Below are 27449 nucleotides of genomic sequence, written 5' to 3'. Positions count from 1 at the left end.
TTGTACAACGTCTCGATTTTCTATGTTTTGGAATAAAAATATATTTTAAAATATAAGACAAATTACAATGAACGATTTTAATAAGCGAATTTATATATTCTGTAAAAATAAAAGTAAAAGGGTATAAATTGATGGTAATGATGCCAATTTTTTCCAAAGAAAATATTAAACATTTCCAACTTTTAGGTATCGGTTAGTTTCATACCTACATCTATTTTTTGAAATACAAAGATACCTTTAAAATATAAGACAGTTAACAATCTACGAGATTAAATAAGCAAATTTAAATATCTTTTAAAATAAAAAATTAATATAACATAAATTGGAGGTAATGATACTGACTTTTTCTGTTACAACTGCTAAGTTTTACCGACGCTACCATGAGTACTGTCTCTTTTAAAGAAAAATCTATATCCTCCTTTGAAAAATCTTCTATAAATATGGATTACATTTAGCTAAACGTTGCTGCCGGATGAGTCGATAGGTCTTTTTGTCTTAGCATGGGAAATCCGTGACTAAGCTGTTCAGATTAATCTTCGCAAGGCCGTTCTTCCAACGAGGGGAGCAAAGATGTACCGAAAGATTGCGTTCTAGTTCTTTTTTTCCGACAATTGTTTCTAAACGTTGAACACTCGAGGTTAGGCGATAATGAGGCTCTAAGAGCTGTCCTTAAACCACTTTTGCGATCGGTATGTCCAATTACTAATTGGGTTCGATTCGAATACCTCGTTTCGCTTCGTTGTTCAGCGATCATTGTATGGAAACAACGGATTAAATCAAGGATACGAAGGACATAGACCTTTTTTCATTTATATATTTACTTATCGAAAATAACAAAAAAATCTTTTTTTGGAAAAATATGTTTAGAAACATTTTTAAAATCCTTGAAATTATTATTTCTCTTGGGTAAAATAAAATGTGTCTATCAAAGATTCTGAAGCTACCAAAGATGTAACTATCAAAGATTAGGCTTAGGAGAATGATCACGTTGGAAGATCGAAAAAGTCGAAATATGTTTGTTAGATTGAATAGATTAATTTTGATTGGTCCTTGATGAAGATATCGGATTCGTATTCGTACAGAAACCATTTATTTTAAATGGGTTGCTGTACGAATACTTCTTACACTGACTGCAGTTCAGGACAATATACTCATCTTCTTTTTGCTGATATGTGAAAGAAAAAATTATGGAAATCTCGTATAGATGTATGACATAATGCAGTAAAAAATTTAGAACATTTTAGAACATGTTAAAATGATACTTAATTTCAGGTCATTGAATTTCTTTGTTTCCCCGAATGAGTATATAAAACGGTACTAACGTCAAATGGTCACATAAAAAAACCCCATAAAATTCCTTAAGAATACCAAACTGTGCTACAAAATCTAACTTAACAAGGAAATAAAAAAGAAACAGCGAACTCGCTAATGACCGAGAAGTCGATGCGACTCTAAACTCCGATATGAAGAAAACAAAAAATTTCTATCAAATGTAAAATCGATCGAATAAAATATGATCATGCGGCACAGTCTAGTTAAAAATTTCAGAATCTTTATAACGCAACGTAACAATACTCAATTGTAGGTTGTTGTATTTTTCTATCTTCCTGAATTCACATTATTTATAAAAACATGGACAAAATTGGAATTACCTGTCAAGAAACGGCGATGACCTCTTCACGGAAACATTCTTCGTTGAAAATACCAGCCAAAGGAGCAGAAATCAGTGGCCATGTAGAAGGTACCAGTAGTCAGTAGTCGGTAGTGGTCAGCCAGCCAGCGGAGCAGTAGTCAGCTGTAGTAGGCAGAGGTCAGCCAAGAATCTTGACCACCGGAGAGTATCCAAGGATAGTCACAAGTCACAAGACACACGCGAAGTCGCCATATCCGTTTCGCCCGAAGGATTTGCGAAAACTGATGACCGTCTAATAGTTCTCTCACCGATAGATTATTCACTTAGCTTCACTGTATTTTTCTAACTTACAACTTTCTTTCTTAATTATCTACAATATAGAAGTATAAAACCTTGTACGTTTAAACTTGTTGCCTTGTACGGAGACAAATACATACTAAAGGAGTACTATTCGTATATATTTTTCACTTTTGCTTTTCAACAGAAATGTTTTAATATTCAAGTTATACGTAATAATTCCATTAGTTCTTCTGCACATACAATCCTTTTCACTTTCAAGTTTCTATATTAACCCTTCGCACTCGTAGCCTTTTTTAATGGTATCTACCAGCAACTCGAGATGCTTTCTCAGCATTATATTGCCAGAAATGTTAAGCTTAGGTTGACTTCGAAGATGAGATTTCTAATTTAAGATTTGAAAATCAGACCACCCTTAACCCTTCGACAATTATTTTATTGACACTTCGAGTCCTAATGAAATTAAACTTACACAAATATTATTGCTGGTTGATTCACTGCGTCAAACCTGCATCACGTTAAGATGTGATTGAGAGTCACCTCTCGAGCACAAAGGGTTAATTATTTTTCCCACTTTTTCCTGTGTTTTCTTCTTCATCAAATTATCACATTTCTCTCGATTTATCTTCTATACTTCATCCTATTCAACTTACAATAATTTCTAAACGTTCTTATACAATAATGTTTCTGACGGGTGTCCTTGAGGATCGGATTTACGAAACAATAAACGAGCAAGTGTGTACTTCCGCGCGCACTCGCGACTCAGGTCAGAATGCCACTAATTTGCCCCACTTATCGAACAGTCCCATTTCGGATTTTTTCCTTTCCAATTCGGTTTCGCTCGGTAGCTTTCGTGACCGCAGATAATCCTATGGAAAATCTACGCACACTGACTCACAGTGTCACAGGGATGCGCGGATCCCCCTTCCGGATTTTCTGATTTTGGGAATCCCTCCCTTCGGCACGTTATCATGGCTTCAAGGCCGTAGATCCATCTATCGGTTTCTCTATGCAAATAGGTTAGCATTATTTTATTTTTCTAAATGGTACAAACAATAGAACATTTTTATATCTGTCAACTAACTTATGATACAACTAATAAAGTCTTCTGATCGTAACAAATAAATTCATTTAAACCACACATACGTATTTCTATACATGTATATAGTACTAACATATGTTGTATAGTACTACATAATATACATGTGGGTATTTCTCGCCCCTTCAGTTGAGTATTAATAAATATACAGGGTGAGGCATTTAAAACAGGCCACCTGAATAATTCGCTTACTTTTAGCGATAGAAAAAACAAGTGTCGAACAAGAGTTACTTGATTTCGAGGGACACGTAACGTGGCGTCAATAACTTTTTTATCGGTGGAAGCGTAGAGGAGACATTATGATCGATTCTGTTTCTTTAAATAGAACGATACAGTTTCTAATAAACATTCTGATAGAGCGTTTCAAGAAGAATACAATCACCTATAGTTGAAGGTTATTTAAGGTTATACAGGCTGGCTGTAATAGAAAATAAATTGTTTCAAGGCACTCTTCAAATATGTCGTTAATAGCGACATCAATTGAATAGTTTCTAATACACATTCTGATAGAGCGTTGCAAGAAGAATACAATCACCTATAGTTGAAGGTCATTTAAGGTTATACAGGCTGGCTGTAATAGAAAATAGATTGTTTCAAGGCACTCTTCAAATATGTCATTAATTTTCTTATTTGCGCGCTCACTGCTACAGCAAATCTTCGAAATGATGACCTTGAACTTGGATGCATTTTCTAAAACGTGTTAACGTAAGAAACAATGCACGATGAACTTGATTTGGATCAATTGCAATGCAAGCTCTTCTTATTCGCTTCTTCGTATCTTCTCTGGTTGTTGACATTTCGCTGTATACTTGCTGTATACTTTCCCCATAAATCAAAATCCATGGCTATAAAAATTAAGAGAACGTCCAGGCCATTTAATAATCCCTGTCAATCCAAATGACGAGCCACGAGACGGCACAAGACCTGAATGGATTAACGCCTTAACCGCCGTGTGCATCTACTTGGATACGCACGTATGGAATTCAGGGCACCGCGTGTATCCATTTGAATACACACGTTTTCCATTTACCACCATCCTGTGTGATGAATCGCGAATAGTCCATCGATTTTACGTGGTGGATTTATTATAAACCCTAAAGAAGTCTGTCAACGTGGCCAAACATTTCTTATTACGAGAAAAGTCGATGTTATAAAATTTATTTTATTTTATTGTTTTCTAGGTTTGGTTTGGGTTAGGTCTGGCTAGGTTTGAACAATAACAATAGACAGCACAGTATGTTAGCGTAAAGAGAGACGTTAGACTGTGGATATTTTATGCAAACTCATATCTTTACAAATTCAAATAAAGAATTGCAATTTAAATGAAAGTATTTCTTATCTTCTAAACAGTTTAATGTGTATTTTATTGTCGATTATATATATATATATATATATTTCTTGAGGAGGTACATATTCACACATTCTTGTATATGTTCACTTGACATAAATGCATAAACATCCGCAATCTAGACGTCTCGTAATTAAACTCTCTAGTCTCGGAATTAAACGAAAGTTTCAAGATGGATCCTATTTAACAAGAGTCGTAAAATAATGTAAATTGAATAATATTATTTAACTTATAAAAATTAAAATCAAACTGTGTACATTTAATAAACAGTTTCCTCATTGTTGATTAAGATCACCATTATATATTACAGAAAAAGAAAAGTATGTATATACTTTTCTTCTTTTTTAATTTGCAATATGGACCTTCATAAAAATTTTAGGAAATGTTAGGTACACGTGTCATACTTCATTTATACGTTGTTAAATGACACGATTTTCTTTGCATACATCATTTTATAATTCTTTTTAAAAAGGACTAGTGTCGAGGAATTTTTATTAGTCGAGCAGTCAACGTGTTAACATTGCTTCTAAGACTCAATTTTACATTTTTATAATTTATAACATCTCTGAGTTGCATTATAATCTAAATTCAAAGTCAATTTTATAGTTTTACAATTTATAACATTACCAGGTTGCATTACACTCTAAATACTTTTATTAATTCACAGTCTTACTCACTAAAATTCATTAAAATTCTAACTCCCTACCAGAAACATTTCAATATTCTATAAATATAATATAAAATATTCTATTAGGTCAGATACGTGCACAATATATTATGTTCTATGCTACATTACTGTTACACAACAACTTCTAAGGTTATCTATGTATTTATATAAACGCAGCCACACAAAACAGCTAAATGCAAGACGCGAAAGTAACTTTAGGGACAACCTAATATTTTCGTTTTGATTTTGAGGTTGACTCCACTTGTATAGATCCAATCACTATGAAAGCATTAAGTCCTGAAGACCTAAATTTCCGTCTGGAATAAAAGTTTGTCGAAACACCAATATAAGTGGCTTGAAATAATTTCCTATCAAGGGCTTGGGAAACTTGGCTAAGCCATTGAATTCACGCCGTTTCCTTATGAATAATCGCGATCGAGCAGATCACGGGAAACCTTGTCGCGACGATCGTTTGACCAGGCAAAAAGAGGCTGGTCGCAGCCGTGGCTAGGTTCCGCGATCGGCCAGGAACCGGCTGGAGTTGCAGAATATTAACCGAGCCGCCGCGGAATTAACTGACCGTTGCCTGTAACTTGGTAGTCCACTTTCACGTGCGCAAACTTCCAGATGTTCCCGTCGTTTCTTACGTAAAACGCCGCTGTTCGAGCCAGACCGTGCCAAAATGATTGTCCTGGTGCGACTGGAGAATCTGTGGCCCGCTGCTCGCCGCGAATCTAATTTGTCACGGGGCCTTAAATCAAACAATAACGCTGAAAATTATGCCGCGAGCCAGCGGTGCATGATCTGCGTGCTTAGGATTTTCGTTTCCCTTATCGCGACGTTTCTGTTGCGTTCCGTGCAGCTGACCACTCAACGTGACTAGATTATAACAAATCTACGCAGGGACGAATGTAACATGAAGTTCTTCTTTTATTTGTCACGTTATGGAACGGGATTATTCGCAATATGCACATCTGTGCATATTGACATTAGAAATACAACTATTTAGTGCCTTAATGCTACCTATATTTTTCTTGATAAATCAGTTCTTTTTCTCTTGTTGTTGTACAAATATAATGATTCAACTCAAATACATATCAAATATTTAATAATACCTAGACTAAAGATGCCCAATATTGGCCCCTTGGGATATATAAATAAATTATTCACTTTTGTGCTCTTTATTATTGGGGATAATTCGTCTAATACAAATTAATTTTAATAAACAACTTCTAAAAGAACATTACAAATACAATGGTACAAGATACATTAAGCTATGCGCGTAATATAGTAAGCACAATATAGTACGAAACTTCAGAAGAAACAATTTAATAAATTCAATTAATTCTTCTTTAATTATTGTGCTAGTAGCTCCTAAATGTTAAAGTGATGATAGATCGATAGTTCAACCACTGTTATTAAAGGGATTAACGGCTTGTTGTCTGCACACAGAAAAGGATAAACAAAAATTCGCAGTTATTTTTATCATTCAACTCGGATAAAATACAACAATGTAGTAAAATAGTGCTGGCCATTTTACTATAATACACGTTCTCCAGAAAATAAAATTCCTTAATTTTAAAATAGGTTTTACTATTATCAGGATATTCAAGTCATGGAGAGAAACGTGTTATTTGTAGCACTTTGAATCTATTAACAAATGAAAATTAAATATTGCATTGGGAAGTCTAGCAATTCAAATATTTGTGCAAATTTTCAAAAATATTTCATTTTCAAAGAATATATACTTCCATAAGACACTTGTTTCTACATCATCAATTATACATAAATGTCAGTTTATCCAATTTAAGATCAAATAAATTAATTACCTATTTTTATGCTTGGAACGTAAATGTATCGAGTAGTGCCATAAATCATGACGATTACTTTTAAATTTAATTTTTAAAATAAAATAGAATATTTTGGCAAAATGTTACATAGTACTACAAACAATTTGTTCAGCTAGTCTTACAACCACAACCAATTGGTTCAGCCAATTCCCTGGTCGATTGACGCGGATTTTCGTGAATAAACCGATTCAATCGGTCTTCATCAAACTCAACCATATGACCGGAACATGAATCTGAAAGTCGGAATTATCATTTTTGAACCGTGAAACCATCGCTGAGCTGTCCTTCCAGCTTTTGCCTATCGATTAAAATAAAGATGATATTAAATATGCTGTTTTCCATGTATTTGACATTCTATTTCTGAAGCTTAACTTCTTAAGGAATGTAGATACATGTGTGTACGTTTGCTTGTATATTGAAATTATCATTACTTATAATCACAATACCTTTTAGAATTAAAGCATATTCCATGATAAAGTAAGGCAGATTACAATCGATTAATAAATAAAAATTACTTTGGTTTGTGTGTATCCAATTAAAGTAAAAGAAAATTCATTAAAAATTCATCCCTTCAAAGATTAAAAAACAATAAAATGTAGATTAAAGGTAAGAGGCAAATAGAGTATTTTGAAAAATACAAAATTCTTTTTTTTCTTTTATCTAAAATAACATTTTGCCAAAATGTTTTATTTTATCTGCCAATTATAAATTTGAACACAATCCAATAGTTCATGGAGATTGAAATATTCACGCAATTGTCCAGTACGGAATATGCTTCACAATCGCAGGCACAACCTGATACTTGCAGCTGTATATAGAGTCGAGGAGAATTTACTTTCGATTCGCGCGTAACCGATTCGTGCGCACGAACGATCGTGGAAAGGAATCGGCTCTGGAATCGTGCTCCGGGGAACGTTTTTAGCTGGCGATCGTAACACGTTATGAACGAATTAGTAGGTCTCCTTTCGCGACTGTAACAACGACGTTTAATCGTTAATAAGTAACGTTTTTAACGAACTTCTTTTCCGCTTACTATAATTGATCGAACTTCGTTTAATTTTTCGTTATCGTAGCAATTTGAAAATTTGTGCGTGGGCACAAATATGGGCGTGAATATGATTAGTCTCTTGGGGGACTCGTTTCCACCTACTCTAAAGTTCTGTACACATTCAGGAATAAGGAAAAATGTCACATTATAATTACTTGTTACAATTTGTAGATCATAGATTACGTAGGTTTTCATTTCACTGCTTAAATAATACAAAATGTGAAAGGAATAAAATGTTTCTATATAATAGAAGAGTTCGTTTTCATAAAATTCTGTTTTAGAGGCTGACAGGGAAACATTCTAACATTTTGGATATTACTTTAATTAACATCTATTTATTTCTTTTCTTAAATTCAGTTGTCGAAACTTTACTTTTAGTCTGAATTAGTAAATAGAAAAACCGAATTACGTTCTTGTAGTTTTGCTAACTCTCTACAGAAAGTTTAATGTTACATCTCCACAAGTTAAAATTGCTTACACTGTACGATGAACATTTAAATTGAAACTTCAATTGTGCTTGAAAACAGACGATATAATGGCGTTTGGATTGACTGACTAGTGAGGAGTGATAGTCGTCACACAAGAGTAATCGTTGATATAAGTTCATAAATGCGGAACGAACAAAGAATGATTCATGCCAAGATCTGTTTAGTGAAAGTCAATCAACTCTGCAAGTCAAGTGTTCGTACCTGTCGAACTCTCGAATTACATTTAGAGAACGAAGTTTCGTATAGTAAGATTTCATTTCACGTTAAGTAATAATCGAAAAGCTCGTGTGTATCTAAATTAAAGGACGATCATTTTGCAATCTTAACAATTTATTATTTATTTACGTTTTAATTCTTAGAGTCAGTCTTTCTTAGACCCTATAAATGCCATTAATTATTACATTTTAATAATGCAATGAATTTAATACATTGGTATATAAATAAATTCGCTAAAAATAATTATAATATAGAAAGAAATAATTAACTCTCTGAAATAAAAAGCTAGAAGTATTTACCTGTACATTGTATTGAGTTAATTAAAAATATGAAAACATATGTAAGGAATCTACAATTATAAGAAAATATAACTATCGAGCCAAGCTTAATTTATTATTCAATTATTTGTTCGAATAGCATTATGAAATTGCTCCTCTTTAATAAAAATCAATTACCCGAGATCACTCAAAACGTTTAAGAAGCGATACAATGTCAATGATAACCATAATAAAACTGATGACCCTAAAATAAAGTGTCAAAACACAAATAAATCGCTTATCTGAGACTCCATAATTATTATCCCATTATTCTACGTTTTCGACTCGTAAAAGATACGCTGTGGAAGGAATGCGTCGTAAAAAGAAATGAAAAGTGACTTTGTAAATTATGCTACAGAAGGTAGCGGGGTTTGGATGCGAAAAAAATGGAGGAGCAGAACCTGAATGGGCGATGCTAATGAATCATAATGCAACGCAATCGAGTCTAACGGTATTTCGAGTACGGTCGTCGATCCACGGTTGATCTTGATCTTCCTCCACTACTCTCGTCGATCTTCGAGGAAGAGGAGGAAAGAGGATCGAGAGAACTCACGATCATCACGATTTTCCCGCGTACCTCAGACGGTCGCGTTAGATCACCGTTTGTTGAACCTTGAATCCTTAGATACCGGTTTTTTATAGTGTCGATTTCGGTCATCCACCTCTGTTTGTGTATTTCAAGCATTCTAAGCTATTCGATGTCATTCTCCCATTCGTCCTTTCAAAATTTTCATCGAAGGACTTCAAAAATTAAATTATATCAAATTTGCTACCTTAAAGTACGAAAAATTAGTAAAATAATGAGTAATGCCGTACAAGGTGATTCACCTTCCTTGACAAGTTTCCATTTCTACTGTTTGTTGTTTGAAAAAAATGATTAAACAGTATCTGCATGAAATCAATTGAACATGTTACACACTAATTAAGTATTCGTAAGTCTTTTGCTTTCCTTCCTCTGTTCTTTAATGTTTCTTCCTACATTCACTTAACCTTTCTCATTACTAATTCTTACTTAATCTTATCGAGAAACTTATATTCTAAAGAGAAACTGTAACTTGTTCGAGTATAAAGTAAAGTTTGATAGTCGAATTGGAAAGAGTTCAAAATTAACTGTTAATGAGCTATTTATAAAATAAGTATTATTTCAAACGATCCATTAAGCCTACTTTGCGAACTGGCTATTCAGTTCGACAATCGATAATGCATGCACGACGCTTCAGCAATCCATTTATGTAACTTTGAGTTCCAATTCTGAAATTAGATGCTGGACGTTCTATTTAAAAGCGTGGAATCCAATTTCCATGTGTGGATAAACAAAGTTACAAAAGTTAAATAATGATTTGAACATTTTATTTATAAACCTGACTACTATTTTACGAACATTTCATGATCGTCAATTTAATTGCTCTATATATGTAAAAATTTGTATAATTTTTTCAATAAAAAATAGTTCTAAACTTCAATTATTTCTATTATTTTAAATAACTTCTGTGGAAGTAAAAGACTGAAATGATTATTTAGAACAGTTTTAATACTTCTTATATCCGTTTCAAATAAAATATTTTCAATGCAGAAAGTAACGAACTTGCAATCGTGCAACAAGATTACTTCACATGATTTTGATAGTCGATGTATTTTTCGCAAACCGGTACAGGTGGTGCGCTTTGGGAAATGTCACGGCAGGTTCAGGTTTCCATTATGTAGGGTGGGGACGAGCTATGGGCATTTTTAAATCTTTTCTGCTGGTATGAATTAAGCCTTGGCCTCCTTTCGAGATGTTACCGTTTGAGACTGAGGAAATAACTGCGGCACAGTGATCGATCAGAAAGCTTCAAACCGCAAGAAAATGTACAATGAGAATTAAATGTCTAGTTGCATTCCTTGGTATATTTGAGAATAACAATAATTCAATCTTAAAAAAATAATCTCCAGTTTGATCAGCAGTGTCATTAGGTTGTTTGCTCTTAGATTCTCTTCTTCTGATTATAATAACATATTTAATTTAATTAGCAAAACATTAAACTATTTGTTATTTCAAGTACATTAAAGAATTACTACAATTAAATCTAAAAGTATTTCACTTTTAAGTCGTTTCCTTTTAGACTTACTTTCCTGGTTATAATAGAAAATTTAATGTAATTAGCAAACATTGTTGAGCTGTAGAATAAGTATAATTAAATCTGAAAATATAATAAGGTTCTCTTCTTCTGATTATAATAACATATTTAATTTAATTAGCAAAGCATTGAACTATTTGTTATTTCCTGTATATTACAGAATAATTATGATTAAATCTAACAATGTAATCTTCATTTTGCTCAGTAATATCATTAGACCACTTGCATTCGGTGTCTCTTGTCCTCGTTATAGTAGCCTATCTAATTTAAATAGCAGAAATTCTTCTCCTAAATAAGACGATTATTATTCATTCTAAGTTTCCATTCATCTTCCAAGAAAGTAGCTCATGATTATACCTTTTAGTAAAGCGGACGTGATATTATCCAAGTGGATTTTATCTCTTCTTTCGACACTCCTGTATGCAGCATGAATTATGTATTTAAGAGGACTCGAGGTAATATTCAATCGTAGAATAACAAACGCCATATTCAGGAAAAGTATGTTTGTTAATTAAATAAAATTTGCTTTTTATCATCGAAAAAGGATAAGCATTAGAGAGTAACGTTTGCAATGTTATTGCATGACTAAGTATTTCCCCAGTTATTTTTAATCGAGTGTCAGAGGGATGAAGGCGTTCTGACACAATAATGTAAGATATAAATACGGTTCGATCGATCTATTTGATGCGGAGACAAAGGGGGTAATTGCGTATTCACCCTTGATGATGTAAAAATACAATCTCCAAGTAATACAAGAACGCGGGATAATTTAATATCAGAGGTAATTTTAAGAAGACCTTTCTGTTGTCCGACGCAGAAATTACGGTGTTTTAATTACGTTGCTAAGTGGTTCCAGTTGCGAAGCTATGATCACATAGGTGCTCTCTTGCGTGGAGCATAGTTGCGGGGAATTACAGGCATCGTTAACAGACCAAGAATTACACGAGTAAAAGTGAATTTAAATCCAGACGGCGGTGCTTGACTTTTGCGTGTACCTACAAATTTTCCATGTGCGCACACTTGGTGCTACAAATAGAAAAAGATTTCAAAGAAAACTACAGAAAGAATTTTTCCAATTAGTTATTTTAAAAGGTCTTAATTTACATTTTGAAGTGCGTTTAATCGATGAAAGTTGCGTTAGAGGGAATATGAAAATTTAATGTGGTCTCTGAATGCTTAATATTTATTGTGGCTTAATAATATTTGAATTTTTGGGTATTGTTTAGATAGTTTTATTTTATGTAGTTGTTCTTTATTGTTTAGAATGGCGCGGAGATTTTCGTGGTGCACGGTGGTGGCATTGGTGGTGCTGCTTTTCGTCACGACCGAAGGTCTTCGTGAACGCAGTACTCAGGTAAGTGGCAATTTTCGTAAAAATTGTAATAATTCGAATTTAGCAATTGATTTAGCTATTCAAAAAAGTATATAAATATATGTTACTATGAATAAAGTACACAAGTGCATACTATTAAGAATAAAGTATTCAAATGTGTATAATATTTATATAATTGTATATAATAGCACTGCTTATTGTACACAAATGTAGACTTCATTCTTTAATAACTTGAATGACTGTATATTTATTTGTAACATACGTACAGGTTGTTTCAAAAAATATCACTTACAAGCATTTATCATTAATGAATTATGATTTACATAAACATGTACTCTGAAATAATATCTAAGATATTTAAAAATAGCGTTATGTCATTAGCATCGCTTGAACACTTTAGGAATGTTTTGAAATTTGTTTGCAAATTGCCATACTTCTTTTCTCAGACATATGACAAATAACAGTAAACGTGAAAATCTTGAAAGATACTATCTTAAAATACAAACTAACTTTTTCGAAATATTCATTGATAAATTAATTTAGTAACGCAACAAAGGAAGATTTTAAGGATAAATTACTGGGTTGGGTTTTACAACAGCCTTGTCCATTGAACCTCGTCCTTTCACCCTGCTGCGATATAATGCGATTCTTGTACTTGCATTTCATTTTTATTCTCGAGATGCCGCCAGATACAATAAGTAAAAAAATGGTCATTCCACAAATCTCGCACTACGTGCAGTGATAAATTTCAAGAATTGTCACCGAGTTCCAGATAATACATGGAATTTAAGAAACCACCAGCTAAGTGGTTTTGCAGATCACGGATCCGGTGTCTTTCACCGACGAATTCGCGATTCTCGTTTTTCTACCAAAGTACAATTCAGGAGTACGTCAATTCTGTGTCAAGGATACCCTGTTGCGATTAATATAGTAAGGGAGGGGCGCTAATATTTCCTTCCTTCTTTTGCGAAGGCTGCCGAGTCGCTGGAACGGTTTAATTCTTATAATTTGTATAGCTCCTCTAATTGAAGATGCATGCGCGTAATTAACGACCGGGAAAGGAAGTTATTTGTAGAGATGGTCCACGACGAGTCATCGAAAGGGAAATCTTCGCGGGTTTTATAATCGATGACGTTGATGCGTTTTCTTCGTTTCCTGTCGTTAAGTCACGCACACAGGCGATCATAAGTATCAGGACAGCCTGCGTGAATTAATTCTAAGAATATCTCATATTTCTTTTTATAAGGTTGAGGATCAGTAATTGTGGTGACCAATGAATAATTTTCAGTTCATTTTGATATTCTAATTTCTCTAAATAGCCTTTGCAATTTTTTGACGTCTGCTTTGGGTCGTTCTCTTGCATAAATCCCTCTTCAAACAAAACTAAAATCTCTATTAACTAATTATTACTTCCATACCATTAAATTTCATTTTAATATATACTACACATAAATTTAATATGACTCGAGGAAATACAACCTAACGATATAATATTCTTCGTACATATTAATAGTATATTCCCCATGTTCGTGCCACAAATTGTGCTTACATTTAATAAAAAAAACTACAGAAACTTTACAGCGACGTTATATTAACTTTGCCAGAAAGGTGAGAAAAGATTGTAGAAAGAGTGATTGCTTGTATTTTTATAACACTTACTGGTAAATTTCATATATTAATTTGATTAACGCAAACGACGCGTCGTTTACCAACGACGTGGCAAACTTATGTAACAAATAAAATGCGATGAAGTTATAAAAAGAGTGCGGACCTTTATGCAAAATAAAATAATTATATACGTATCTAGGAAAATTTGAACCTTAATAGGAATTTAATTTACTCTGTAAACATCATAATATGAACTTTCTCAATATTCTTTTATACTATTGTATACTTTGTGCATTTTGTAATTTCTTGCACATTAGGATTTCCTATGAATGCGTAAGAATCTGCAGCCTAGTTATAAATTAACCGTGATAGTAGTACAATAAATATTTACAGTTGAACGTGTATTTCAATAATACCCAGAAAATGAAAGATGTTATTCTGTCATAAATATTACATTTTATGCAGATTCTAATACTTATGGCTAGCAGTGTACCTCGAATATGGTTCTTTGATAGTTTCATCTAGATTCTTGGTAAAGTAGAATGACCAGCGTCATGCGATGTAGCAGACGTCATGTCAGAAAAGTGAAGTCGATCATGTGGATGCGATTCACGCTCGAAGTGGATCAATTCCAACCTGAAATTAGCAGTTTTCACCAAGAGTTCAGGATTCTTATATTGGTAACCTAGCATTTCAAAATCGTTTGTACGTAAGAAATGGTTCGAAAGGATCGCCGGCGAAGATGCCAAGAAAAACAAAATTGTGACAGGAAAGGAAATTAATTGCGTTGCTCGTGAGATTGGGATAGACGTTCTTCTTCGACCATTTCGTCATAGAAAGTGTCTTGAATCGTTGACTCAGCTTTCCATAAAATTAGTGTTAATGGTGGTGCGATTGTTTTGTTTGCGTTTGAATCGGACATAGAGCTCGCTGCACCTTTACTGTTTGAGAAGAAAAAAGGAAATGGGATTTTACTATTCTAATTTACTAGGAGACTGCGAATGTTTATGCAAATTAATATTTCTCACAGATATAGGAAAGGAATTGAAATTTCAATAAAAGTTCATTTTATTCTCTAAATGATATAACACCCATTCTATTCGTTATAGTTGATATTTTATATTTTTAAGTATTTTCATTTGTTATAAATTCATAATATCTGTATATTCATTAGTATTCACGAATGTATCATGGCCCTCTTTGTGTCACTTTAAATAATACAGGATGAAGTGAAAATACAGTATTCACAGAAATTAGTACAGCATTACTGCTTCCAAATGAAGTATTAAAGAATTGACGTGCAAAACCATGAAGAATAATGTGAAAAAGACAAGTAGAGATCGGTGTGATGTACATAGCAGTAGAATTATAAATTTGTTATACATTTTTATTTTAACAAGTAGAAGAATATTCCTATTAAAGATCTCAGAATCTTTATGTAGATATAGAAAATTTATATTGTAATATATAATATGTGCATTAAAATTATATATTACTTATATAATTTTTTTCTATATATTTATAAAGATTCTCAGGTATAAAATAATAACAATTTGATCGAAAAGTCATAGTTAGTAAATCTACTTTATATATTGCTCTAAAACCATTTTGTTTTGTTTTCAAATATTATTAAAAATAAAATACAAATTTTCATTTATTTTCATATTCACTTGCACTTGTGTATTGAGCTACCGTTGTTAATAATTTTCTCGACCTAACGGAGTTCTCGTTAGGATTCATTTGATTCATTCGGACAACTCAGATTCCAATTCGTTTACCTGTTCGATAAGTTTTACATTTTATTATTGCGGTTACATCAGATCATTCCAATGGAAAAAGTGAAAACAAAGCGTGCGTGAGAAACTGTGAAGAGAAGGTAGGAAGTATAGCTACTTTAGCTTATAGAGCAGATACAGTGTTTATATATCTAATACACCATCAATTCGTTTCTAATCGCCTTTTTCGATCGGTAGCGAAACGTGCTTGCAATGGAATGTATTTTAAATTCTTTCATTGCAAACATTTCTTTTCGGTTATATAGTTTTACACGAATTAATTATGAATTTTTATAGCTAATTTATACAGTTCTTAGTTTTATTTCGTATTAATATTGAATTATAATTGAATGCTAATTATAGACTGCGGATGGTTATGTATTTATAGCGAGTGAAAATATGGAAAAACGTATCAGAGTGTGCATAAATGTAAAAATATATAAAATATTAAGAATAAAATACATGTTGCATTTAGAAAATAAGACGTACCTTGATTGAAATCTCAAATTTTTATCTGTATCTGTAATAGCATGAATTTGCGTAAACGTTTGCAGTCTTGTTATTAATGTAACATTAACAAAATAATATAATGTACACACTTCAATACATACGTACATATTTAATCAGTTATTTTCACAATAGTTATAATTTTTAAACGTATCATATTTTACATTTCTATACTTTTAATTCTTTCAATAATAGCAATATTTCATTCCGATATTGAGTATTGATATTATCCAGTAAATGTTTCTGCAACGTAACTCTGCTTCATCATTTTTTTAGAATATTAATTAATTTCCTCAGCATAATATATTTTAATATACCTTTTATCCCCTGAAGATATTTTTACTTCGTTACTTCAATAGATGTTATTTATCGAAACCAAGGTGGAATTAAGTTGTCAAGTCAAACGCTTTGAATATAAAATTAAATCGACTATGATGACATACTAATGAATCAATTACTTTACTTACTGCTGCTTTCAAATATGAATAAAAATTTACGATACGTTTAACTGTCATCTAACGACGATCGATGACCCACATATTCACCGAGTCGAGATACATGTCAATCTTAGCACATTCTGAAATGTTACGTGAAAGTAAATATTCCAGAGAACATGAAGTAACGAAGTTACTTTTAGAAATTAATAAGAAAGTAGAGATTAGTTAGAAATTTTAGAATGGTATTCTTTAAAATTACTGAGGAGGACCAAAGATTTTAAGGTTGGGAATCTTGTACTAAAAACTCTTGGATGGTCCATGGCTAACAATCCAAGGATTGCAGTCCAACGAAGCAATGAAGTTACGGTCATCGTCCAGTTGACGATCTCTCAATAATTGTTCGTAACGCAATAACGAAGAAGATCCCGAACGTTCTCGTTGGTGCTTTCAACGCAAAAGGTTATCGAAACGTGTTCCTAGGTTAAAAAATTACCACCGCGGATCCTTTCATATTCTGCAAGTCATAACGCGCGGACTTTAGCCACGTGTCAGCGATTGGAAAGTTTTGATCGTAAACAGAAGTAACGGGAACTCAACGTTGCATATTTATTTAACCGTGATAATTACCAGAGCATTTAAGATAAATTATTCGAAACAGAGGCGAATCAATCGCGTGTATTTTTCATGGTTCGATATTGCTCTCGAATTCAATATATCTTCAATAATTTACCGCGAACCAATTCGTTTCACTTTCTCGAGCTGTGTATTCCTAATCATCCCATCGCCGCGAACACTGTAAATGATAGATAGAAATTAGTTTAAGTACTTCATACTCCAGCTGTACTGAATTCTAGGAATACTCCTCTTATAGATTTATTAGTGTTTCTTCAAACTGACGATTGTATAATATTGATACTTCTCGTATTGGATCCTTAATGATTGTATCAATTAAAGTCCTTTCGTTTCTCGATTTTTAATTTCGTTAGCTTTCGTAACGGTTCTTCCCTGTTCTCACCTTACCAGAGAAATGTTAGCGAAACGTTTCAGACAGCTGCACGCGAATACCGGAAGTATCTCTGGACGCGCCTGCGCGTCCATCCCTGTTACGAAACTGTGCTGGGATTACTCAAGGGAGCATTCGCGTTTAACCTGGAAATTACAGTATGTGGACCTAGGTTTACCGAGATCTTTTGTTTATTTTTGCGAATTAGATTGGATAGGAAAGGTATGACCTATGGCTTAAAACACCGTCTTCTTACGTAATTCGCTGAAGAAGTATACACTTCAGTGATTCAAATTGGTGTTTGTCGAACAGAAGTCGAGTAGGTAATAGTCCTACTGTTGGAATACTGGGGTATTTTAATATTTTGTGCAGAGGATATTCGTAATGGTTGAATATTAAATTTGAAATCTTTAAAAAATTTTTTTTTAATGGTTGATTTAACGTCACATCTACTGTTTGGTTATTGGCGACGGATTTTATTGAGTTTCTACTTAATTAGTAAAACTATGCGCTATTTTAGAAATTAATAAGAAAGTAGAGATTAGTTAGAAATTTTAGAATGGTATTCTTTAAAATTACTGAGGAGGACCAAAGATTTTAAGGTTGGGAATCTTGTACTAAAAACTCTTGGATTGTCCATGGCTAACAATCCAAGGATCGCAGTCCAACGATATTATCATCAAAACTCTTCCATTTCCAATTTTTGTCTAATCTTCTTTCTCTAATATATGAAAATTTTTCACTGAAAATATTTGGAAGTACCATGGATGACATTGGATAGATTCATTTCTCACTTCTATCTAAAGATTGCAGTCCAACGTTTTAGTCATCAAAATTATTTCGCATCGGATTTTTGTTTAACCCCTGAAAGGCCCATGAATAACAATGTATGCTATTATTTCTTATTTCTATTCAAGAATTCTGTCCAATATTTTCATCATCAAATCTGGCTTCTAATTTTTGCTTAACGCTTAGGATGCCATGGGTGGCAATCTATTTTTTTTATTTATACAAGGCTTACGATATAACATTTTTATCGTTAAAACTCTCTCACATCTAATTTCTGTTTAACGTTTAGAAGGACCATGAGTGCCAATCTACGCTCTCATTTATCTAAAGCTTACAATCCAACATTTTTACTGTCAAAACTTTCTGACGTTTAATTTTTGTTTAATGCTCAGGACGACCATAAATGATAATCTATGCCTTTATTTATCTAAGGCTTACAATCCAACATTTTTGTCATTAAATATCTCTCACGTCCAATTTTTATTTAACTTTGCTCTGTGTGACAATCTATGCTTTTATATTTAAAGCTTACGATTCAACATCTTTATCATCAAAACTGTCACATCTAATTTCTGTTTAAACGTTGGAATGAACGACAATCCGTGCTTCTCTTTATCTAGATCTTACGATCCAACATTTTCATCATCAAAACTCTCACGTCTAATTTTTCTTGAAACGTTGCAATGTCTTGCAATGTCCTGCAATGTCCCTATATCTCGACTGCAACGTTCGGTTCAGCAGTAAGCTTGGACCCGCCTTCACGATTGAACGAGTCCGCAAGTGTATCGTATTTTCAAGTGCCTTGATAGCAGACAGTCGAGAGACCCATAGATAGAAATGGTCGGGGTGGGAAAGAAAGGAAGAAGGAAAGAGACTGCAGGTTCGCGTGGACCACGCCTAGTCGTGCGCCGGTCTCTCGTAACGTATGATACAACGGGTGGTCGTTAACTCGCGATTTTCCAGTCGGTTCTAATATGTTCTAATGACGAATAACTGGGGAGCTGGTGTCGCTGCGATTCAGTCGTAGCTGGGCGCGGGATAGAACGCAGATAGGGTCGACGGTTCAACCGGACACGATTATGCGTGTTATTGAATAGCAACATTGATGCAAACCTGACTAAAGAATAGACGATTAGCGATGGCTGAGCAAGGGCTGAGGTCGTTCGTTCTTCGAGTACGATAAGGCGACGAGCTTTAAATATTTTGTTCCGCTTGTTCTATTACAGCTGTATCGTATTTTTATTAATATTGCATCTACTATAATTTCTTGGTCTAGACACAAAATTAGTATATTTCTTTAGTAAATCTTATTGTGATGGTTATGAACATCGAGTTCTTTTTATTTTATTACATCTGAATTTGATTTCTATTACCAATAAATTTATTACAGTGTTTCGGTACAGATACAAAATTAGTATACATATCTACACGATTAATTTAGTAAATTCAATTGTCATGTTTGTAAGTATCAAGTTCCTTTTATTCGACTGCAACTGTGTTGTATTTCTATTACTATTGTATCTATAATTACATTTTTTTTTTTGGTGCAGATAACAAAATTAACACACTTCTTTACACGATTAATTTAAAAAATTCAATTGTCATGTTCCTAGAGACTAAAAGTGATTCAAAATTAAGGGAACCTGTTTAATATTAGCCTTGATTTTTATGTACTTTAGTAATTAAAATCATTAGGAGCGTGTTATATTAAAATGAATAACGTAGGATGTATTTGTAACAAGCACTTCATTACTTTTGTTTCACGTTTTCGACTAATTGTGTTTAGTTATCTTCTAGGCTATACAAAAATGATAATTTGAATCTAAAAAGAGAATATACATTATATTGTGGGGAATTTCTAAAAAATTGTAGAAGGTATAAAATAAAAATCTATTTTGCCCTCTGTAGTAACAAGTTGTACATTGTGTAATCTCTCACCACATGCTCTTTATATACAGGAAAGCAGAACTTCCGGAACTTAAATGGGTGTACAATCCTCTGACCGGTTTTTGCACAAAACATCGTAAAATGTTTTATAATCTCTACGACTTTGTACACATTTTTCCATTTTAGATTAATTTATATACGATACATTACATGGACTCCGTTTTTATGTATCGCAGTATTATACTTTGTCATACCAATGTAAAACGATTTAAAGAATGAGGAGTCTTTGGCTTTTTGAGCAGTACAGTTTATTAGGAACTCAATGTTTAAGTTTAAATGGAAGACTTTCACAGGATAATATTATTATATTATTATTAAATTATATAGAACAAGAAATTCATCAGATAAACCAAATTATGAAATGGTTATCGTCTTTAGTTCACAGTTTAACGATAAACTTTAAAATATCTGTATTAAAAAAATCAAGCATTTAAAAAATTTCATTCCAATGTTGATATTATTTCATTAGAGGCTTAAAAGAGAAAAATAATAATAAACAAGTGATAGATTGAAGTGTTGAATTTCTCTTTCTCTAATTTATTCTAATAATTATTTGTTTATCAAACTAAAGTAAAAATCTATGGATTCTTTGATTTTATTTATATTTTCACCTATTTCAAATACACATTTCTTTTTTATTAATTACTGCACTTTGTCATTACTAACTATGCTATATACAATTTCTTCTTTAGATTAGATTATTTTTTTCATTAACTAAATTCCGAATAATACATGAATTCATAGGGATTTTCATGAAACTTTTGCAACGATAAATTTTGTATGGTCTACCCGTTACATAGGACTCGAATGTCACCAGCTTATTAAACTTTATATCGCGAGCGCATTGTGCAGGATAATCTGTTCTATATTTCGATACGGCGTCTCACGCTCGTTAGATACGTTTTATTTGCGAAAACAAGAGACAAGTCGGTTTCGAGTAACAACGTTCTGCTCGTAATTATCCTAGAAGTGGGTAATTAATTGGATATGAGCGGATACGTGACTGTTTCAATCCTCGTGCAAGCCGAAAAGTGACCGTTTTTATGGCTTTTCTTACTGATGAATTTCACGGTCAGTGATTTATTTAAAGACCATTTTTAACACCACGCTACGAGAAATAATGCAATTAGAATTATCGTGTCAACTCATTGTTCTCTGTAGACTTCTTTTCTAAATTCTTGTCATTTTGAAATTATTAGATTGATATTAATAATTGTAGTAGCTGTATAAAATGTGCCAGTATTAATTTTTAAATAATTTCGTATTTGTTTTTCAATTTAATCAAATTTTTGTTTCTAGATGCAACTGATCAACCACGGAATATTTTCTATAAACTCAAAGAAAGTGGATTAAAGGGGTTCGTTTACTATAAAAAAAATAAACAGTTGTATTTTTTATTCATGATTAGAAGTTTCAATTTAGATAAAAGTATCGCCCATCCTCTGATTTAAAATAATAATTTCCAGAGTGTCAATAACATATTGCTGCTTTCCAGAAATCAAACTAAATTCAGTATACAAAGTTGTTCCTCTACTGTTTTCAAATAAATGCTATAATTCGTATAATTTAAGAAATTTTAAATATTCTATTCGTCAAAGGACAGAGACTACACTCATAAACATTACCATCTGACAAGTTTAAGATCCTCAGACACAGTTAGGCCTGAAATAAAGGCCATTTTATTAGCTTATTGTTTAACGTACATATAAAAATTTCCATCTGACTCCATGTCACATGTTTCACTCGCGCTAAAATGTTAATTTCGGTCAGGCGTACAGTACTGTTACAAAAAAATTCATGAATATACTCCGTTTTGTCGCTGTCAAGATGGCGTTATTTAAGAATCTTTACGGACTTTGGAAGCGTTTCAAGTTTCATAATTTTATCGTTCATCGTTTGGCAACGTTCTACACAGATCGCGAAAGTTTTATCTCGCTGATTCTTCTCGAACTGGCGACACTTCGCGAAATAAGGAGGGAACGCATTCAAGCAAAGATAACCGTCGACCGACTTTCTTGTTGTTATAAAGCACTTACATGTTTCCAAAGGTGTAAACGGTTTGGTTGCTAGTGAAATGTGGGACATTGCGAATCATCACTTGTCAATTTCGTTTTCACTTGTATCGTCAGCGAGGGAAGGTAAACATTTACGGCAATCTTTACTTGTCTTCTTTAGTATGAAAGCAGAAAAAGGTGAAATAGTTTATGCAGGTACAAATTTCGAGCAACGAGTAAACTATGAACTCTTTGATCGTTATTTGTTTAATTAAAATTGTGATATGAATTATTGAATGAAGTTGTGCAAACAAAAGTGAAGAAATAAGAACAAATACAAGGGAAATAAAAATATAGCGTTGAGTAGAGATCTTATTAAGATAATAGATAAATGTTATTTGGTTGTCGCAAAATTTTTTTCCGTTTTATTAATAATCATTATGTATAGAATATCTTATGTTTTATGTTATGTTACTGAATTGTGTAGAATCCATTTTGCTCTATTACTATGTAACATCAACTTTTGAGAGATTAGGTTGTCTATTTATATAAATTCTGACACAAAGAATAACTAAGTGCAGGAGTTTTTTTTATTAGGACAACCTAATAATATCAAAGTGTAGCAGTTCATTCATAACGTTTATTCAATGGAACAAGTAAATTTTTATTTTCACTGAATTTCTGCCGTTTGCTGACTTTATTCTGTATAAATAAAAATATTGAAAGGTCCTTTATTGCCTATAACTCTGACATTTAAAATGTAGAATTTTATTGCAAGACTGGCATAAGCGACATTTGGCCATTTAATAATAAAAATTTTATGGATCTTGGAATACACGTTTACCAAAATTTTCTGTTTAAGTAATCAGTTTTCGGTGTATCATAAAGCTTTTTTACATTAGTAAATACCTACTATAACGTTTTTAACGTTTATGAAGGAATCCTTTTATAGCAAAGAGCACATTAACACATTTATTTATAGCGTCCTGTTATATAACACTATTTAGTAGCAATTGCGAAATTTTTATATCGCATAAAATGCATCCTAGAACACAAGGTGGCTCATCCTTGAACGCCCACTGCCTCTAGATTCTCAATTGGCGATCACTATTTCCAAATCACAATGGTGGCAGTAAAATGATGGAACATGACAGAATGAGTATTATTCTGTTTAGCTTATAGCGTATAGTTTCATCTTGACATTTATACAAAGTGTGGGAATTAATATTAAATACTTCACTGATTTCCTCAATATTTTCTGTTCTATTTATAGAAATATTCAAGTCTTTCACAATGAGGACATACTATTATTATTATTATTATTAGGTTCTTTGAATATAATGCTAAAAAACACGAATAAAATAATTTAAATAAAATATTCTATATTGTTCATGTGACTCATGATTTGCTTTAATTGTTTTTATGTATTATATTATATCCCCCTTGTTAATTACTATCTATTTTAAAAGGAGTTAAAGAAATCATGCTCGGTTCTTTGCGATGCATTGTTCACCTTCATTTATGAAACAACGTCATGCAAGAAAATAAGTTTTGCAATATCGCGACAATACACCTCTAAATATGGTTCGATCACTTAAGAAGTGAAAGATTAGTGCAAAGTAGAAAGTTGCTCGTAGTTTCGCAAATATGCCAGGCTTTGAGTATCTCGAGTCGCGAATCGAAAAGCAGCGGTCGACGTATCGAGGGTTTCTTAATCATCTCGCCCATGGCGTATTAAATATAGCACATCCAATTCTACACGTTCTAAAACAGTGTGGAAATACATCTTATCCATTATTACCCATTTACCAACGTCTTGACAAAAACAATGAAGTCAAAGTACTAGGAAAATAAATCACAATACATCGATTTAGAAACATACGATGAATGGATCGATCCTCTATTGTTTAATGTGTTTAATTGTGGATTTAGTAATGGAAATTTCTGGATTGTCTATTAAAAATATTTTACAAGATTTATTCGTAATATTTTCTTATAAGGAAATCCATTAACTATACAAGTTCACCTGGTTATTGCTTAGTTTGGAATATTAAATTAATCATAAGGTTCCAAATTACGAAGAAATCATTTACTTCTAAATGTTTGGGAAACTCGGAAGAAATTTATATAATGAAGAATTACATAAATCTTCAAATCCTTCGTGCTAATCGTGTCGTTCTCAGTGCACATCAGTTTTTGAAGATTTTTAATTATTATTATTATATTAATTGCGTATTTTCATTTTACGGATTACTTTTTTAATTTGAATGCAGTAATAAGGTAGTCGTAAATCCAATCTGTATTATATATTTTTTAAATCATTTAGTTCATTGTGCTCTTACATATCATTCTTGAAATCAAACAGGCTGATAGAGCTTAAAAGAAATAAATAATAATGTTTGATACTTCCGTTAAAACAAACAAAGAAATAATGCAGTCAATTTCATACACACACCAATTTCGTTTAATACTACCCATCACATTTCTACCTATTCAAACATTCTCAGTAGCGTTCCTCTTCACCCTCTTTTTTTTATATCAACTCAATATTAAATATTGCTTTAGATTTTCTATTTATGCCAAGGATTTATTCTATTTATTCAAGCTAAAGAGTCGAACACGTTATGTGGTTCGAGTAAAATGGTCGATTCGAATGCAAACCGCATAGAATTGAATAATGGTCACTGCACCAAGTCGCGGGCACGAAGGGGTTAATGGTTCGGCCGTTCGTTGGACAGCACTTGAACAGCGAAGGAAAAGGTCGAGCGATCTCGTTGAAAGTTAATGCACATCATCCGCGATCCTTAATCTAAATTACACATCTATTACAGGCGTTGCTTCCCGTGTTACGGCACTGCGTATTCCTTGCTCGGTTTTGCGCAATCCAATCGCAACGCGAAAAGAAGAAGCGGCTGGATGAGGTCAGCGGATTTCATTTCGTCAACGAGATTATTTTAGAAATTATGGTAGCGCAGTGAATCCTCTGTTACTTGAATTTTCGTTGATGACATAGAGCCTCGAATTCATTCGATTTATATTAGAGAAGATCTTGGATACTTCAGGGATGAATTAATTTGTTCCAATAAACAAAACTTGAAACTGATATTGGCTATTGAGAAATTCAATTATGAATATTTTAGAAAATAACGCGATGATGGGTTTGCAAATGAATTCATGTGCATCGATACTGTAGATAAATATGTATCATATCGATGTTATCGACTTGAAAATTTAAACCGTGTTTAAGTTAAACAATTTATTAACCGTGATTCGTTAAATAGAAATTAGAATTTTACTTATAAGCTGAAACCAGGGATTCGAACCGCTGCTGAACCCTAACCCAAACCCGGTTAATGAAGGGAAGGTTACTGTAACCCATACTAACCACGAAGAAACGGTTCTTGAATTGTAGGAAGAGCGGGTTAACCTGCTCGGAGTGGGTTACTAGTAGAAGAAGACATCCTAGACATCCAGACAAGTCAAAGATATGTGAACTTACAGGCAATATTAAAATCAAACGAAACTAGATTGTTTAAAATGTACGAGTATATAATGAATGTTAGACACACACGTTCACTACACGTTCTAAGGCAAGACTGACGAATGTTTATCATTCGCCTGGTTGTCACAGTTGCTAGTGTTGGAATTCCCAGAAAACTCATAACACGTCCGGTCAAAATAGGGATTCCTTCAAGTGACTGTTTATGCCAATACATGTATTATTCGTCCGCAAGAAGAGGGCTGGCCAAGTGTTTACGTCCCCGTTCTGCTACATAAGTACAATAAACGAGTAATAAATACGAGTAAATGTAAGCACTTGCATGACCTTTTTCTCGCGGATGGACAAGTCGAGTAGAAAACAGACAATATTGAAATAAAATTGGTTACCGTTTAGAAACATGGTAATAACTATGGTTTTTAATGTATTATTATAACGCGCATACAACCAAGTTAACCGGGTTACTCGGGTTACAGATGTCTTGTGTTACCTGGTTAGATGGGTTATTCTATAATACGAAATACCGGAACCCGGTACGGGTTAGGGTTCGAATCCTTGACTGAAACTAAATTTCACGATCAAAGAATAGAATTTGATCTGTGTAGCTATTCAAACAAATAAACCCTACCTTTTAATCCGCCATAAATAATTCGAATACAATTTTACCTATCTCTGATCGTCATCCTCATGGGAGAATAATAATTTCCCTTTATTTCAACAACCCAGAAGCAGTAACAGTAAACATAGAAGATGAGGAAATACTCCAGCATAGATACAATTGCGGTGGTACAAAGGAGATTTTATTGTCGATGCGAATCTAATCTCCCGATGTATCAAGAAGTATGCGTATTTTGTGGGATTCTCGAACGTTCTGGAAACACAGGAACCTTAGATCATTGTTATTCGTACGAATACGTCCAAGGAACCTTGAATAATGAAAGTCAAACAATTATGGGCACGCGATATAATGATGATTCGTCGGTAAGCTGAATTAACAATCTGCGCAGAATACTTTGAGGGGAAAGTTGCCAAGTTCTGGAGATGTGTCAAACTATTCATTTTTTTTTTTTTTTATAAAATTGCAGTGGGAATTTCGAATGCATATTTATTAATTGTTTTTATCAGGTTATTTAGAATGTATAAATAGTTTCGAGGAGTTAATAAAAATGTTCTACATCTCGGAACTAAGGCAAAGATCTGGTGAATATGCAAATTTTTCGTACCTGAGATACAGTTGTTTTAAATATGATTTAATTGTAATAGATCAATTACGTTAAAAGAAGAAATTTAAATACACTGCATAATTGAATAGTTTTTCTTTTGATCAAAATGAAATACATACTGAACATCAGAAACTATCTTGAAATGCTTTAATTGTTTATAGGAGTTCTATTTATGGTTTCTTATACATGTAATTCCTGAAAGATATTTATGAGAAGAATTCTGGAATTTACCGTGCTCGAAGACATGAACAAGA

At 32.9% G+C, this 27449-nt stretch overlaps 1 protein-coding gene and 1 long non-coding RNA gene across 3 annotated transcripts in view; both read left to right on the top strand.

Annotated features, from left to right (window-relative positions):
* Positions 1-27449, top strand: part of LOC128887989 (mucin-2-like) — a 92902-nt gene that overhangs the window by 1577 nt on the left and 63876 nt on the right. For both annotated transcript variants that reach the window (XM_054144538.1, XM_054144539.1), the window contains exon 2: positions 12344-12434. In XM_054144538.1, coding sequence (XP_054000513.1) covers positions 12345-12434 — 90 coding nt within the window. In that variant the 5' untranslated portion in view covers position 12344. The remainder of the gene's footprint in view (positions 1-12343; positions 12435-27449) is intronic.
* LOC128888128 (uncharacterized) lies at positions 22386-26062 on the top strand. Its single transcript, XR_008460182.1, has 3 exons — positions 22386-22617; positions 25079-25233; positions 25305-26062. It is a non-coding gene; the product is annotated as an uncharacterized LOC128888128 (long non-coding RNA).

The sequence above is a fragment of the Hylaeus anthracinus genome, unplaced genomic scaffold, assembly GCF_026225885.1.
Source record: "Hylaeus anthracinus isolate JK02 unplaced genomic scaffold, UHH_iyHylAnth1.0_haploid 11989, whole genome shotgun sequence".
NCBI classification, from domain to species: domain Eukaryota; kingdom Metazoa; phylum Arthropoda; class Insecta; order Hymenoptera; family Colletidae; genus Hylaeus; species Hylaeus anthracinus.
Note: the sequence above shows the minus strand (reverse complement) of the source record. Positions and strands in the feature narration are given on the sequence as shown.